This window comes from Rhodnius prolixus, unplaced genomic scaffold (assembly GCF_049639745.1).
Source record: "Rhodnius prolixus isolate KJV_2025 unplaced genomic scaffold, Rpr scaffold_16, whole genome shotgun sequence".
NCBI classification, from domain to species: Eukaryota; Metazoa; Arthropoda; class Insecta; order Hemiptera; family Reduviidae; genus Rhodnius; species Rhodnius prolixus.
The window spans coordinates 1,677,478-1,692,634 of record NW_027411616.1 but is presented as its reverse complement, the minus strand read 5'-3'; the positions used below and the strand labels follow the sequence as shown (position 1 = coordinate 1,692,634).

Here is a 15,157-nt window from a genome sequence, read left to right as displayed (position 1 = left end):
CATTCATACTTTTAGAATCATATTTTTTAGAATGTATTAGATGTCACAGACCCTTATGCTAGCCATATTCATGCATAAAATATTTGTTTAGTAATAAGTAACACCCATTTAATTTAGATTGTAATAGGAGCTATTCATGCACAGGCTTAAAAAAAAACAACAAACAAAAGCAAAATGAAAAATATAATTGGTTTGACGTTAAAAATTAAAACGGCATATACCAAAGAATATACCGATTTTATTTTGTTTTTGACATCTGATTAAGTGGAAGTTAAGCGCAGCAGAAGTTCATTGTTCAAATAAACTGATTGGTACTTTATTCAGTAGTTAAGCATCAATATTAATATGTAATCAATAATTAATCTAGTTTGTTAAATGTTAATGTAGTTTTCTTCAATTACATTGTTAATCTAGGTGTTCTCTCCACAATGTTATATATATGTAATATAAAATAGATATGCATGTTTTTAGTTGGTTATAAAACTTCTTTTCAACAGGTACTCAATTAAAGAGCAACATTAAATTAAAAGTTGAAAATGAACGAATTATAATTACAAATATTATTTATTTGTTATTAACTGTGTAATTTTTGCTCACGTATGATGAATTCAAGAGTGAAATTTCGTTTTAACTCCGTAATTCAAATTACAACAAACAGTAATAGATCAACTCTAACTTTCCCTTTTTCTTTTTAATGTGCGAATGAATGTGATGATTATTCGAAATAAAAATAAATCACAAGAATCATTTAGAATAGGGTTAAAATGAAATGTCTTATAATATTACTTAATACTAAATATTCTTTAATTCTACTAACAGAAAAATATTTACGGGCGATAAAAGGCCAGCGCAAGGGTCTGTGATATCTAATACATTCTAAAAATTATGATACTAAAAGTATGAATGAAATGTTGGGTACTCTTTGATTTGTGTACCTTTTGGCGTTTAATCAACCCTTATACTTAACTTTTAAAACTGTAAGTTTTTGTTAAGGAGATTTAGATAAAAGAGGAATGGGCATATTGTAGAATTGTGAGCCGCCATTAATTAGGCTGTAAGCTTACCTTTTACTCCATCCAGTGAGAACTCTAGTGGCAATTTCTGTAAACATAAATGCAGTTTCTACATTCATGTTGACGTATAATTGATTGATTTGCAAATCTACCTACTGCACATCTCCATATTAGTGATGTAAGTAATTTGAGCTACTTCTTTTTCACCTTTGCTATTCCACTCTGAAGGAACCTCGTTTTGTAGGACGTTCCTGGAAAGATCTCACGTAAGGCTACATTACTCAGTTAATTTGTGAGTAATTGTTTTAGTCTTATGCATACATTACATAATTCTCACTTTAAGGTACATTGAACCAACCTTGGACAGACTTGCCACTTACAAAGTAGGCGAATACTACTTTAATGTAACCTTCTTTTTCAACATTTTGAGCCGAATATGTTAGAGAGGATGTGTTTTATTTCTCATTTATCGGTGTTTTCCATGAGCTGGTAACAGTTTGCAAGTTCAAAGTATTACTTGATGCTCCATCAGTAAACATCCACTGTGGTTATTTGTTTTACAGACTTCAATGACAAAAATCCTATGGTTCATGGTGCCCCTACCAAACAATTGCTCCAGCGATACATCAATAGAGACGTCATCAGAACTTATTCCAAAGACCGGATTGCGATAATCCTCAACAATATTTAGGGATGTGGGCAAAGGGAATCAACCTCACAATTTTTGGAGAGGGTCTTTGGCAATAGAAAGTGAACAATAGTTGGAGAGAAGATATTTCAAGTGTTCCCTAATTCTCCAAGCACTTTCTACAATCGATGGCATTCGTATTGGTAAAATAAAGGTGGCGAGTTTCAGAAAAGTGATATTATTGATGTAAATGAGGCATGAGATTGTTAGAGTGAAGGTGCCGAGTTTGAGAACTGTGATAATATTGATGGTGGTGATAAGGCACAATCTAGAATCTAGACAGAATGAAGGTGAATTGAGATCCTGGTTCAACCATTGGTGAAGTTGTGGTTATAAAAATTTAATTACTTAAATTTTGAATAAAAAATTTAATCGTCAAAAGTGATAAAAACTAAATTTGGAATTTAATTCAATCAATTAAAATTCTGATTATTTAATTTTAATCTTCATTTTTAGTTATGATTAAAATTTTTAATTGATAAATTCCAATTAAATTAAAAGTTAAATTAATTCAATCAACTAATTTTGGCCGATTAAATTTTTTAAATTTAATCATTAAATTTTAAATTAATTAATCAATTAAAATAAATTATTTAGTAAAATTAAAAAATTAATTATTTGAATTATTTTTTTTTAAAATTCAATTGATTAAATTTTTACCCATCTCTGGGAGACGGACTCTTGGATAAAGCTTGAAGTGATGAATATTTCTTCTGCACAGGCTTAACTCTCAGCCGCACAAGTCTTTCACATTTAGTAAAGCTAAAGTGAGGGGCTAATAATGAACCGCGTACCACTGGCTTGGGATTCACCCACATTGCTGCTACTTTTTGTACGACCAAACTTCGGTTGCACTAATGCGGCGTTTTTCGTGCCGCATAACTGTCAGTTATTGTTTATTTTATAGCTTAAAGAGACCATTTTGTCTTAACATAATATAAGGAGACATAGTTTCGTATGTCATAAGAAAGTTTAAAAAATAATGTGTATCCTAAACGAAACGAAAATTTTTAAAATGGGAAAGTTATGCATTTGCTTCTCGTATCCTTCGTGTGCCTTAAACAGGTTAACTTTTGCTTCGTTTTTATTGTACCTAAAGAACAATTTGTTTAATGACACAGCCTTTACATTAAACGTATTTTTCTTAATTTCGCTCAAAATACGGGTTTTCAAATTTCAAATTCTCGAGATCGAAACAAGTCAACTATTTTAAATAAAATCCAATTTTCCATCCAACGTACGAATAAACAAAGGTTTCCAAATTTAATATTCGATTATGAAAATTGTTGGCATACAATTTTCAGCAAAAGACAACACAATTAAATGAAGCAACGTCCTTTCAAGTCTATAACCTTTCGAATGAATGGGGAACTTCCTCGAATTAAACAAAATTTCTTTAAATTATACCTATTGTGTTTAGTCCGCATAAATGCATTAGTATTCCCACAACTTGCCGGATATATTGTGTTGTTCTTTTCACAGTTACTGTTGTACTTATAGAGATTATTGTCCTGCCTGTTGGTTTGACTTTACGTGCATTACCACCGCCTTCTCACTGGTTCATTGGATGCAACCGGACCAGCTGATGTCACCATCTACTCAACAGGTCAGCAATGGTGGTACTTGAGTAATTATCGCCACACAATGGCTGAATCATAAAGCTGATCAATCAGCCTCTAATGTTGGAAACGGGTCATATGTGCATGCACGTCATATAAAACCATCACATTTTCTCTAATTCGAATTTTACTGAACATTAGTAAACAATTTTTGATAACATTTGCTTCCTAATTTACGTTCCCCTACTCTACTAATAGCTTACCTCTAAAGCGCCGTTACTGGCTGGCTACTTTATAATATTAATGAGAAATTCTATGAAAATCGACAGACCGGGAGTGCCTCTTTACCGAATAGAATTTTTTGATTTCTAAGATTTTCTCGCAAACGGTTCATATGATTTTATGTAAACTTTGTGTCGTGATTACAAACATAAAGCATGAAGTTCAGGAATATTTGTATGTCAGAATAAATAGGCGAAAGTGGTATCAGTACTCACATTCCACTAAATGCGGGAGATAATTCGAATGTATTGGCCTTACTGGCCCTAAATATTGATAATTTACTACAAAAAAGCGTACCTTACGTGTATCGCTGATTTAAACCTTTTATAGTGGTTAATGTAAACAATAACCTTCTTAATCACTTTAATTCACTGTTAGTTTTGATGCTGGCCATATTAACAGACAGAGCACAATTTGTGGAAGTTAGTAAGTCTTTTTCGAGTGGCTTACCATTTCTAGACATTAACATATTTAGGGTGCCTAATGTTTCCTTCCCTTGCTTTAGCAATCTATCTTAAACCTAACTCTCCACGAGTGAAGATTTAAACTCCCCTGTAACTTATATTTGGAAATATTAAGGTTAGATTGTTTTATTTTATTACTTCATTTTTGTACTTCTCATTATTTTGACAAATCGAATTTTACCCAGTACAAAAATGAAATAAGGGAAAGAAAGTCAATGACACTCTGTCTTTGATAATAGTTGAAATTCCGAAACTCGTATGTATCCAGAACAAGTATACTGAATAATATGATAGATATTGTCCAGTATTGTGGATCCACCTTTTCCATCTTTGTTTAGACCTGCAGTTGGCAAACTTTTACCAACATCGTGTCCACGTTAAACTCACAAGGTTTCTCTTACCTCAAATTACGTGCTTAAATTTTCTTGAAAATTGGAAAAAAAAAAAAAATTCAATGCTCTGAAATGTCACCTTGTAGGGATGAGACAAGCAACCCCCCCTCAGTAAAGTGCCCTAAATCATCAGCTTATAGAAAATCGTAGGTTCCGTTTTCAAGAAAATATTTTAAAAAGTGATAAATTGATTCAGTTTACCGTTCAATTCTGGTTAACCGATTTTGACCATATTATCACATCCTCTGGTGGCTCGTTAGCGAAGTGAACTTTCATGATTTTTTTTTTTTATTTATTTAAGGCGCGTCAACATCTGAGGTTATTGGCGCCCGGAGCTTTTTTCAGTTCACTTCCGGATTCTGGACAGTGAGCTGAAAGAAGCTCCTAGGAAGAGAAAATCTAAGGGCCAGAAACTGGCATTCAGTTTACGCTAACCATTCAGCTAATCCTTCCCTAACTTTCACTTATTATTCGTTTTTTAGATGTTTGCCATCAGGCCTGGTCACAGCAGAAGAAGCGACTCTTAATGGTAATACAAACACTCTCTCACCCAGGCCAATTTTGAATTATTTTTTACCAAAAATACCCTCATACATTTCTCATGCCGCAGTTTGCTCAGTTAATTTGTCTTGAAATTTATAATTTGTAAAAGGATGATGGATTTCAATGTTATACACAAATTTTTAATGGTTCTATTGATAGACGCGTGGCGTCACAAAACCACATGATCTCTAACAAAAATTAAAAAGCAAGTGATTGGCTTAACGTAAGTTTTGTCCCAATACAAAAACCGTTTTGGCGAGAAGCCGAGTTGCGTTTCTTCGAACATGGAATTGAGCCTACTCATTTGATTTCCATAAATTAATATAATACGACACTAGTTCAATAAAAGGCACTGTAGAAAAAAAGCCTAACTTCACCCCTACCTAAAAAATATATTTGTAGAAAAGGTTTTAAAATAAATTGTCGCTAAAATCAAATATTCTGTTGAGTAAATTACCAGATCCGGTGACGGGACTCGGAATTTTTATTTGAGAGAGCAAATTTCAACATTTTGCAACTCGTGCCGCACCTAACGATAGTCTTGAAATTCTGAGGCACTTATTAAAAATGGGATAATATTTTCTTGATGTACGTAGCTAATTAAATTGTAAATTTAGTGGTGCCATTTGACATTGTTCTGCCTTTAGAAAATCCGTTTTCATTATTGGGAACTGTTGGGCTCGTAGGAGGAGAAAATCTAAGAGAAAATGGCGGTATATTTTGTTCAATCAAACCCAGGATCTCCGCGAGAAAGCCACAGATATAACGTTTGTCATAACATCAGGCCCCGACACAGCGGAAAAAAACGACTCTTAATGCGCCCATTTGCATCCTCTTTGTGTGAGATTTCCTGTTATCAAGTCCGCCGAGATTTCTGCACCGAATGGGTCTCATATGTCAACAAGCGTAGCTTGGTGGACCATCGGTCTTCGCCATATGTCTGCTACTAGCATACGCCCTGCGCAGCCTTATTCGTTGCCTACCTAATCTGATCACACAAGCTTAGCTTAAGGTCAATAATGACTGCGAAGTATTTAGTGATTTGCTTCGTCCACACTGTCTTCTCCCCAACTCTTATAGACATTATTGTTTCCTTTCACCTCTTTCTGAGAATAACAATTCGTCTTATTAAGAGCCAGTGACATCCCATGGTCATCATTAATCTACCGAACGTTCGCATCACTTCTTTCAGCCTTAGCTGGCCGAGCTCAAGATCGCCAGTTCTAATAAATGCTACAACGACGTCGGCGTATCCAACTAACTGTCTTTCGCCTGGTTTCTCTGCGAGCAACAGACTGTCGTAGGACACTTTTTAAAGATCTTGGCTTAAGACTGAAGCCAGGGCTGCCCCAGTGTGTTCATGCATATTGCCCATGCGGGAAAACTTGATTGAAATAAAGTTGTAGAGGAAGTAAGTAGGTGTACTTTGTTCGATACTTTGGGAAATTCAGTATTTATAGAAGCTAAAATCGGCTGTAAAATGTTTTTGATGCTATCCTTTGACATTCATAATTTCGAACAATTCGTCTTCCTCTGCAATACTTAAAATTGTAAATTCTCAAGAATTTGAATGATTTCGTATCTATTCCATAGTCATTACAAGGTAAAGAAGGACCTTAAGGACATGTACGTATGGCGTGTTCAATGCAAAGTTATTATTACCTAACTATTGTTGAAAATGTAATAAGAGCGTAGGGCTTCTCCTCTTTTTTTTGTTTAGCAAGCAGTTGTTACAACAAGTACAGGCTAGGTTGGATGGGTAGGCAAGAATAACCACTTTGGTTGATAACATTACAAAACACTTCCGCCACTCGGATCCGCCCCAACATGAGTGCATTGCGTTGTATTCGCCATCGCGTAAGAAGCGAGGACCGACTGAAGAGATGATTTTGGTGGATTGTTTGGATCAGAGGTCAGCACACCTTCCCTTCGCGTGTTATTACAGTTGTAAGGAGAGATATCAGTGGCTTGATAAGAAAAGCTGAGTAGTGTTTTCAGGTCACCTGTGGTTAGGGGTTAGGAGCTGAAGAAGAGACTAGACGCGGTTAGGGCCCCGCGGCTAACTAACTGCAAAAGGCCAATTTCACTTTACAGTTAGAAATTATCTTGCTTGTTTTAACGGTGGAGGCGGCTGGATAGCAGTCAAAATAGTTGTCAAAAGATGATCAAATAAAGGTCGCTTCTTCTTTGAACGCTGTAGTTCGCGAGGACTATTCACTGTTTGAGGTTGGCTAGGTTCTCAGCTGCTCAGGGCACGAGTTTGCCTGTTTCCGCAGTCCTGGGTAAAGTGATCAACAAATTTTATAAATTTAGAATTGTATATTTGAATCTGATTGGACATTTTTCTGTTAGTTCGTTGGACCGTATTAGAAGTGCGCTGAAGTAACAAAACTGAGAATGGTACGCCAGAGGAGTACCAGTGATGGAAGGTTTAGTGCTGCAGAAGGCAGGTACCCGACAATTACTTCCATCGCTACACTGTGGGGCGTTAAATAAGGAAGTCCACTTGACATTCAATATTAGCGGCGAATCTCGCGAGGAAGGTCATCTCCGTGAATCGCGACTAATGATCGCTTGTTAAATATGCGGTGTCACTATCCCTAACTCGCACTATCTGTCAACTAGCCTCAGTTCCTCTTATTGTCTTTTGTTTTTCTTCTCTTAAACTTGGAACAAGAGGAAATTTTTCATTTCTGAATTTTCAAGAAATCGGTTTGGTTTTTGCCTCCTCTGTTTTTCAGCACAGGTCAAAAATGGAAAATTGGAGACAGTGTCAATTTGATATTTTGTTTTAGAGTCACCCTAGGATTCAGGGCCGGGTGATTTGTGATTGGGGATCAACCAGATTCCAGGTTTTGTGATACCCCGAAAAGCAGTCACACTTTTATGTGACTAATATAAAAAATTGTAAAATATTTATTTTATTTGCCTATAAAGAATAAAAATTAAAAAATGAGTGAGATTTACAAATTAAATAAAAAAAACAAATTTAAATAGTAAATTTAACATAACAAACTACTTGATTGCAGAAACAGTAAAATTAGTAACATACAAAGAAGAGATGTAATAAAAAGAGATCAAATTAAACAAAACATGAATTATGCTGTTAACAAAACTGGAAAAGAATTCTTAATAACTTTCATGTGGCTCTTAAGTTTAGACTAAGTAGACATCAGTGAGCTCCTGGGCAGATGTAATTTCCTTGAGACCAGCTTTTTATACTCATCGGTATCATTATTGTTTAAATTATTTAACACATGTATAAGTGTAACTTTCTGTTAAATAAAAGAAGAAGTACCTTAAATATCTTTCTTTTTAGAAAAACAATAAACTGAACTCAGTTTATTAATATAAACCTGGTTTAAGAATCAGAAGCAAATCTAATTTGAGAAATAATTCTCATCTTGCTCCACCCTACCTTGTTGAATAAGGTGTTGTGATTGGAAGCTATGGGGCTGCCCGTGTCATTCCAGCTCAATTGGTGTTAGGTTAGAGAAAAGAAAATTGATAATGGGCGCTAATGACCAAGGCAGCCAATGCGCAAAAAAAAAAGTTAAAATTTGAATTTTGTTAATAACATGGTTATGTTAATAATTAGAAAAATTATCTCGAAGTATGAGTGAGAAGTTAAAAACATTATTTAAATCTAAACAAATAAAACTGTTTCTAAATGAAAAACTAATTATTGTATTCAGCTTTGATTCATCTTCATTTTGTACTACAAAATTAGTTTAACAAATTAAGAAATGTTAAAAATATTGCGACAGGCAGTATCAAAGACACTGCTTCAGCTGTTATCCCTTGAAAGCGATCGTAAAATAAGTAAATCATTTAAAAAATGTTGTACACAATAATTATTTTTAACAAGAGAATAGTTTTTACGACGTTATCAAAGATCTTCAACATTCCAAGAAAAACTTATTCGCTTGCTCTTTCAGATGTAGAAAATAAAGAAACTAAAGTCACAGAAATGAATTTGTTTTTAATTTACATTGAACGTCAAAAAGTTCTTGTAAGGAGAAGTATTTATGCTGGAAGATTTTCTATTTTGAGTTTTCATAAACTAAATAATCTTTGCTTTTAGAATGTGGGTTTTATAACGGAATGTGGTGACGTAATATCACAAGTATTTTTAGTCGTTAATTGACGGTGGTAATGTGCGGGTAAGTTTAAGTGAGGAAGTGGAGGAGTGCAGTCGAGACGAACTACATTAGGATCCGGTGTGTTCTAACACGTGAGCTCTTCAGCTGGCTCACCCACTCTAATTGGCCTTTATGCTGGTTAGATAGTTTTTGCTTCGCATCTTACTGTTGAACGTCTTTCAAACCAAGCGGTCTTTATAAGCAAATTGTAAATTAATTATAAGAAAAAAGCCTGTATTTAATACATTATTCACATGTTTTTTGTTATTTTGATTCACTAATTTTTGCAATTATCCTTCCAATTTGGATAATCTCCCATATAAAACTATACGGTTGATCGTCCAGAAAAAAGTGCACGAAAAAGCGTATTGTTTAAATGCGCCCAACTTTGACAGTTTTTTTCTCTTTTCCTTTAAAAGATACAATTGCCAAATTTTTTATAAAATAAAGAGCATATTGGTTTATATATTTATATATTGCATAAACGCAGATCAAATAGATTTAGAAAAAACCGTTGCCAAAAATGTGCAATAAGACATTTTCAGAAATCTTGTTACTTTTTTTGTAAACAACGTAGCGCCTAAACGCGTGAACCGATTTTCTTGAATGAGGTGTCATTCGATTCGGAATTTCATGTATATGTGGCTTTTGAGATCTCGATGCTGTACTTCTTATGGAAGAGGAATTAGCACCACATATGTTAGGCCTCCTCTTAAACTATTAATAATAATAGTGTTATAACGTTATCATGAAAAACACATGCGTATATAATCAATCATGAGAAATCCTAGGAGCCATATTCTACAAAATCTCAAAAAATGTAAATCAGCCGCTGGATTCGAACTTGAGATCTCCGCGTGGGAATCCAAAATTCGCCAACCACTCAGCTAATCCCCCTCACTAACCAATAGTTTTTGACGATTGTTTTTTAACCCGTTGCCGCAAATGACGGCTATAGCCGTCCGATCTTTGTTGATATGTAGGCAAACGACGTCTATAGCCGTCGTGCACATTTTAATTAATAAAAAAAAGTACAGCGTTAGTACGAAGTGTACTAACGCATACACTTGTTAATTATTGAATTAGTGCTGTATAGTCGTCACGACAGTCATAGCCGTCATTTGCTCTGGAAAGAGAAAAAATGACATGATGAGCAAATGACGGTTATAGCCGTCGAGAGTTTTTTTGGAAAAACCGTGGCCAAATGTGATAATTTTTACTTCCAAACATACAACTTACACTTGATTCCATCTGGCAGTCATAAACAATTGAGAAAAAAAAAGTGTGTTTCTGAGCACGATCATCAAAATAAAAGTGTGCGGCAACGGGTTAAATTGGTTTTCTTAATTATTATTTATTTATTGTGAAGCGAATAATGAGGATATTATTAGTTTATTTTTGTATTAGCACGCCCTTTCATGCTGCTTTATAGTTAAATTTTTTCTCTTGTTATGGACAACACATCACCTAACAGTGAGCTATAAAGCTCTTTTCTTTATTATTATTTTATTTCAATCTGCATTATTTTTGTATATTCAGTACACATGAGTGGGACAATTACATTTATTTGAAACATTTTCCCCGCACGGGGATGCGGGGAGCTTAGGGGGCGCAAGGCAAGGTTGTGTATCTGTATATTGTAATATTAGATTAAAAATTTTCAAATGGCCATTCCGTTTAGAAAGAAGATTAGTACACCGGAAGAACGACTTTGGAGAAAGCTTTCTAGAAGCTTTATAGCTCACTGTTAGGTGATGTGTTGTCTATAACAAGAGAAAAAATTTAATTATAAAGCAGCATGAAAGGACGTGCTAATACAAAAATAAACTAATAATATCCTCATTATTCGTTTCACAATAAATTGGATGATTTGTAAGTTTGTGCCATTCAGGATTTTTTTTACTGTTTTTTATAAATCAAATTGTGATTGGGGCTAAAAGTTTGTCTTGTTGGAGATCTCGAAGTTTGCAATGTCTCCTCCGACCTTCTGCACGAGCTTAACAGGGGATTCTCAGCCACAAATGGTTCTCGACAATTTGTGCAGTTTTCATCAGTGTTCCTGATTATGGGTAAGCCTCACACACTAATACACACTAATTTTGCTGTTCTTGGTGAGCGATTGAGAGGCTAAAGATCCTAATCACCACTCCTTCCCCGTACAATGCTAATATCGTGCTCACAATCGAATCTCCTGTGGTGAAATTAAAACAGAGTTGAAGTCGAATTCTCTACACAAACTGATTATGGATGTAAGTCCGAAACCGGTCATGCACACTAAAAACATGCGTGCTACGACGGATATAATTAGCGATATTATCCAACACTGCGGACCTAACTAGATTTCAATATATTTAAGTTATATCCAAATATCACTAATAACGCTATTTTAGGTTCTGCAACTCACAATGTAAAGGATTAATACCAAAGACCAATCTGTTTTTTCATAGCCAGAAAATTACAGACTCATGGACTGAATGCCATCAAAACGAGGCTGGTTAGTGGAATCATTAAACCATCGAATTCACAATGGGCAAGTCCTGTTCATATTGTGGGTTAGAAGAATGGATCTTTCTCACCATTAGGAGACCTCGCCGCCATAATGAACAGGCTAGTCCGAACCAGTACCTTTAGCTCTTCAGCTTCATTTTTCTTCATTTTTATGTCTTGAAATGTAAAACCATCTTTTCGAAAATAGGCCTGTATGAGGCTGGTACTAAGTAGTCAGTAGCCAAAGAAGTTAAGTCAGTTATTAGGTCCATAGGTTTATTATAATTTAATGTCATTAGTTTTGGTCTTCATTTCAAAGATTAATCACAGAAGTTCTAAAAGGACTAGATTTTGTCTTTCATTTCTAGATGAAATTTTAATTGTTTCAGCAATTAAAGGAAAACGTAAGTCTCATCTAAATATTGTATCTGAAAGATTAAATGAATATGGACTTGGAGTTATGAATCCAAACCATAAATTGGATGTACCGAATTATAATTTTTGGGATATTTAAGTTCTGCGAGGTTCTAAGCCTCTGCCAGACTAACAAATCAATTAAAATAACTTTTAGATTTTCCTGTTACTGAAACTGTGCATCATTAGCGCACATTCTTGGGCCATATCAGTGGTTATGATGGTACCTTAAGTATGCACCCAGGAGCAAGAGCTGCTACACGAAAATTTGAAAAGTACTTTAAAAAAAATTGTTCTTATTACGTTATCGAAACGAAATTTGCCAATAATTTTGCGCACAGATTATCAGAACTTGCCACAAGCGTAATATAACCTTGCTCGGAAAAAACAATATATCAATCTCTTTCACCTTCAGAACTATATTTATATAAAGATCTTGATTGGATTAGGTTGCCAAACACGATCAGTGTGAAAGGAGAACGCTTTCACGAACAAGAGTTTGAGGAGTTTAAAAAAAAAAAAAAAACGATGTGAAACACTTGAACTAATTTATTTATGACAGTTAAAGAAATTTCATCTTTTCTAGGGGGGCTATTTCTACTTCATTTCTGTTTATCACCCACAAGCGATCGAGCAAGTCCAGAGTATTTTTTGCGAAGTTATTCGTTTTGCCATTGGAAGAGAGAATTAGATGACTGGGACGCATTATTACAAGAAAGCCCAAGAAGGGGCCGAGAAATTCACTTTCAAACAAAGGGAAATTGGTTGAAGAACTCCATAAGAGAAAATGTACTATGTTCGCGGTTTGAATCAAGGCAAAGAAGGGTGATAACACCCAAGCGTCTATGTGTTAGAACAAAAGTTCTTTTTATTGCAGGTACCCACAGAATATAATTATGTTGCCTGCCTATTTTTGATCATATTTGAAATTGCAGATAATTTCTGATAGGATAGGTGAATCTGATATGAATAAATTAATAATACCTACTTAATGCGCGCTAATAACTTCGGTTGTTGATGCGCCAAACAAAAAAACCTAATTAATTGGTGGAATCGATTCATTCGTTAGTTGTGACTGCTGGTTAAGGAAGGTTGCAATTTAGAGAGATAACTGATTTGAATTCAAATAAATCCTGAGTGTTTCAAGTCTAACATTTGTGATATTCAGGGCAAATGAAACATTTATAAGGGGATTTTTAGCAATGTTTCTTTTCTGTTTCGAATTTAGATTATTAACACTAAGTTAGTAACACAACCTTTATAAAAACGTAGAGAATCAGTGTATTGTTTTTATAGGTAATGAACATATTTTAATAATCTTAATGGACATTTATATTTTCATAAAAAAAAAATAGATCGTTTAGGGGGCAGACATTCTTAGTTAGGTTATTGTTTGGTTATCAGAGATGTGTTCAACGTTCAGTTAGATGGAGTGAGTTCAACTGTTGGTTAAAAATCAGTTTTTTTGAAAATTCATTTAGAGCGTTTCTGATTTATAATACCATAAAATATCTAATATTTTTTTACATTTTATCTAATGTTCTTATGTGCATACATGCTATTAAAACGTTTAATGTTTATCAATTTTAAGTTTAAAAAATTTCTTAGAAGATACCAAATAGTGTGTTGTAAGTTTAATTAATTATTTTTTTGATGATTGTGACATTTTGCCATTTCAATATTTAAAAATAGCCTCGAAAAAATTGCAGCATTTATTTATAGAAAATCCAAATATCTTTTGCTAGAAAAATAAAATGTACACAGTCCAGTTACATCCCTTAGTAAGTGCATTTGATACTTTTGACTTACACTTTTTTTATTATTTCTGTTATTTTTCTTAAGTGCAAATCCTAGGAGCAGAAGTTGGCGTTTACTAAGTTGTTTAATTAATTTTTTATGTGATGTAATAACTTCTTATTTATTTATTTTATTTTTTACTTGCAATAACAAATTATTTAACTGCCATTAAAATTTGCATCAAGCTAGTTAAGGAGAAAAAGGGTTCCTTTGCTCAGAAACTACTGGTTTGTCATGTACTGCCTGAAAATCATCAAAGCAGTTCTAGCAGAAACCTTGAAATATGACCTTATCGACGTGGTTAAGTAAAGGTGTATAAATCTTAAAAGGTAAATATGTTCGGGTGCAGAAAACAAAAAAACAACCTTGGTTGTTTGTGCCTAAAAATAGGCATATCTTCTATTTTTAAATTGATTTTCCATAACTTTCCCGTGATTTCCTTATTTTACGACATGTCCCTTAAAGAAATGGCTGTCCCGTGATTTCCTAATTTTACGACATGTCCCTTAAAGAAATGGCTGATCTACATGATCCACTAACTTAAATATTTAGGGTTCTTAAAAGTTACAAAACATATCCTGAATACCTTAATGATTTATTCTAATTTTTTAAGAGCAATAAATGATGGAACTTATATGTGCAAGTAACTGTAGTGTCACTACAAACGCATGATTCTTTCACATTTCTACTCTTTTTTCGATAATTCTTGTCATTGAAAATAATTCGAAATGTGCTTTCGTAAATAATAAAGCTTTTGAACAAATTGTCACTGTCCACTCTAACTTCATGCTCGCTTAAATAACCACTAGAACAGCACCCGCCCCAATAGTCAGTAATGCCTTGACTTTAAAGAAAACTTGGTAATTGCTTTTTAGTGAGTGAATATATAAAACCAAAATATCTTATATCATTTGTTTTGTTTGTAATTTAGTATTTTATTTTGTTGCAGTATTATGCCTTATTTTATTAGTTGAATGTGGAATTGTACCAGCTTTAAGTCCACTGGGGTTTAGATGCAGCGATCCAAAGTTGTCTTACAAATACAGAGGGGATACTATCTCTCCAAGAGTTTTGATTATAGTAACAATCAGTCTGCCATTGTTTGTGGTATGTTATTTTTTATCTTTTATTTTAATTATAAGTAAACCAGGTTAGAAAGTAGTTAACTCTACTGCTACAACATTTTAACGGAAATATATGACCCAGCTCTCCTAAAACCCGCTCGAGCGTAATTTCAGTTTAAAAAGCATTATTTTCAGTTATCAAAAAGGAATACTTCGTTTTAAAATTCCATGAACTCTATCCTGCTGATGTGAAAGGGGTGTTTGATAGAATATGATGCTATAGAACATGTTTTGGTACGAGAATATACATCT

At 33.9% G+C, this 15,157-nt stretch overlaps 1 protein-coding gene and 1 long non-coding RNA gene across 4 annotated transcripts in view; both read left to right on the top strand.

The window, feature by feature from the left end:
* The window catches only part of LOC141457406 (phospholipid phosphatase 1-like), a 30,141-nt gene that overhangs the window by 5,995 nt on the left and 8,989 nt on the right, over positions 1-15,157 (top strand). The window contains exons 1-2 of one of the 3 annotated variants that reach the window (XM_074134341.1): positions 13,366-13,612; positions 14,731-14,888. In XM_074134341.1, the coding sequence (XP_073990442.1) occupies positions 13,522-13,612; positions 14,731-14,888 (249 nt within the window). In that variant the 5' untranslated portion in view covers positions 13,366-13,521. Of the gene's footprint in view, positions 1-13,365; positions 13,613-14,730; positions 14,889-15,157 lie in introns of those variants that run through there. The other 2 variants (XM_074134339.1, XM_074134340.1) reach the window with 2 other exon arrangements.
* On the top strand, positions 950-9,342 carry LOC141457408 (uncharacterized). The gene is made up of 2 exons (XR_012460376.1): positions 950-2,030; positions 7,971-9,342. It is a non-coding gene; the product is annotated as an uncharacterized lncRNA (long non-coding RNA).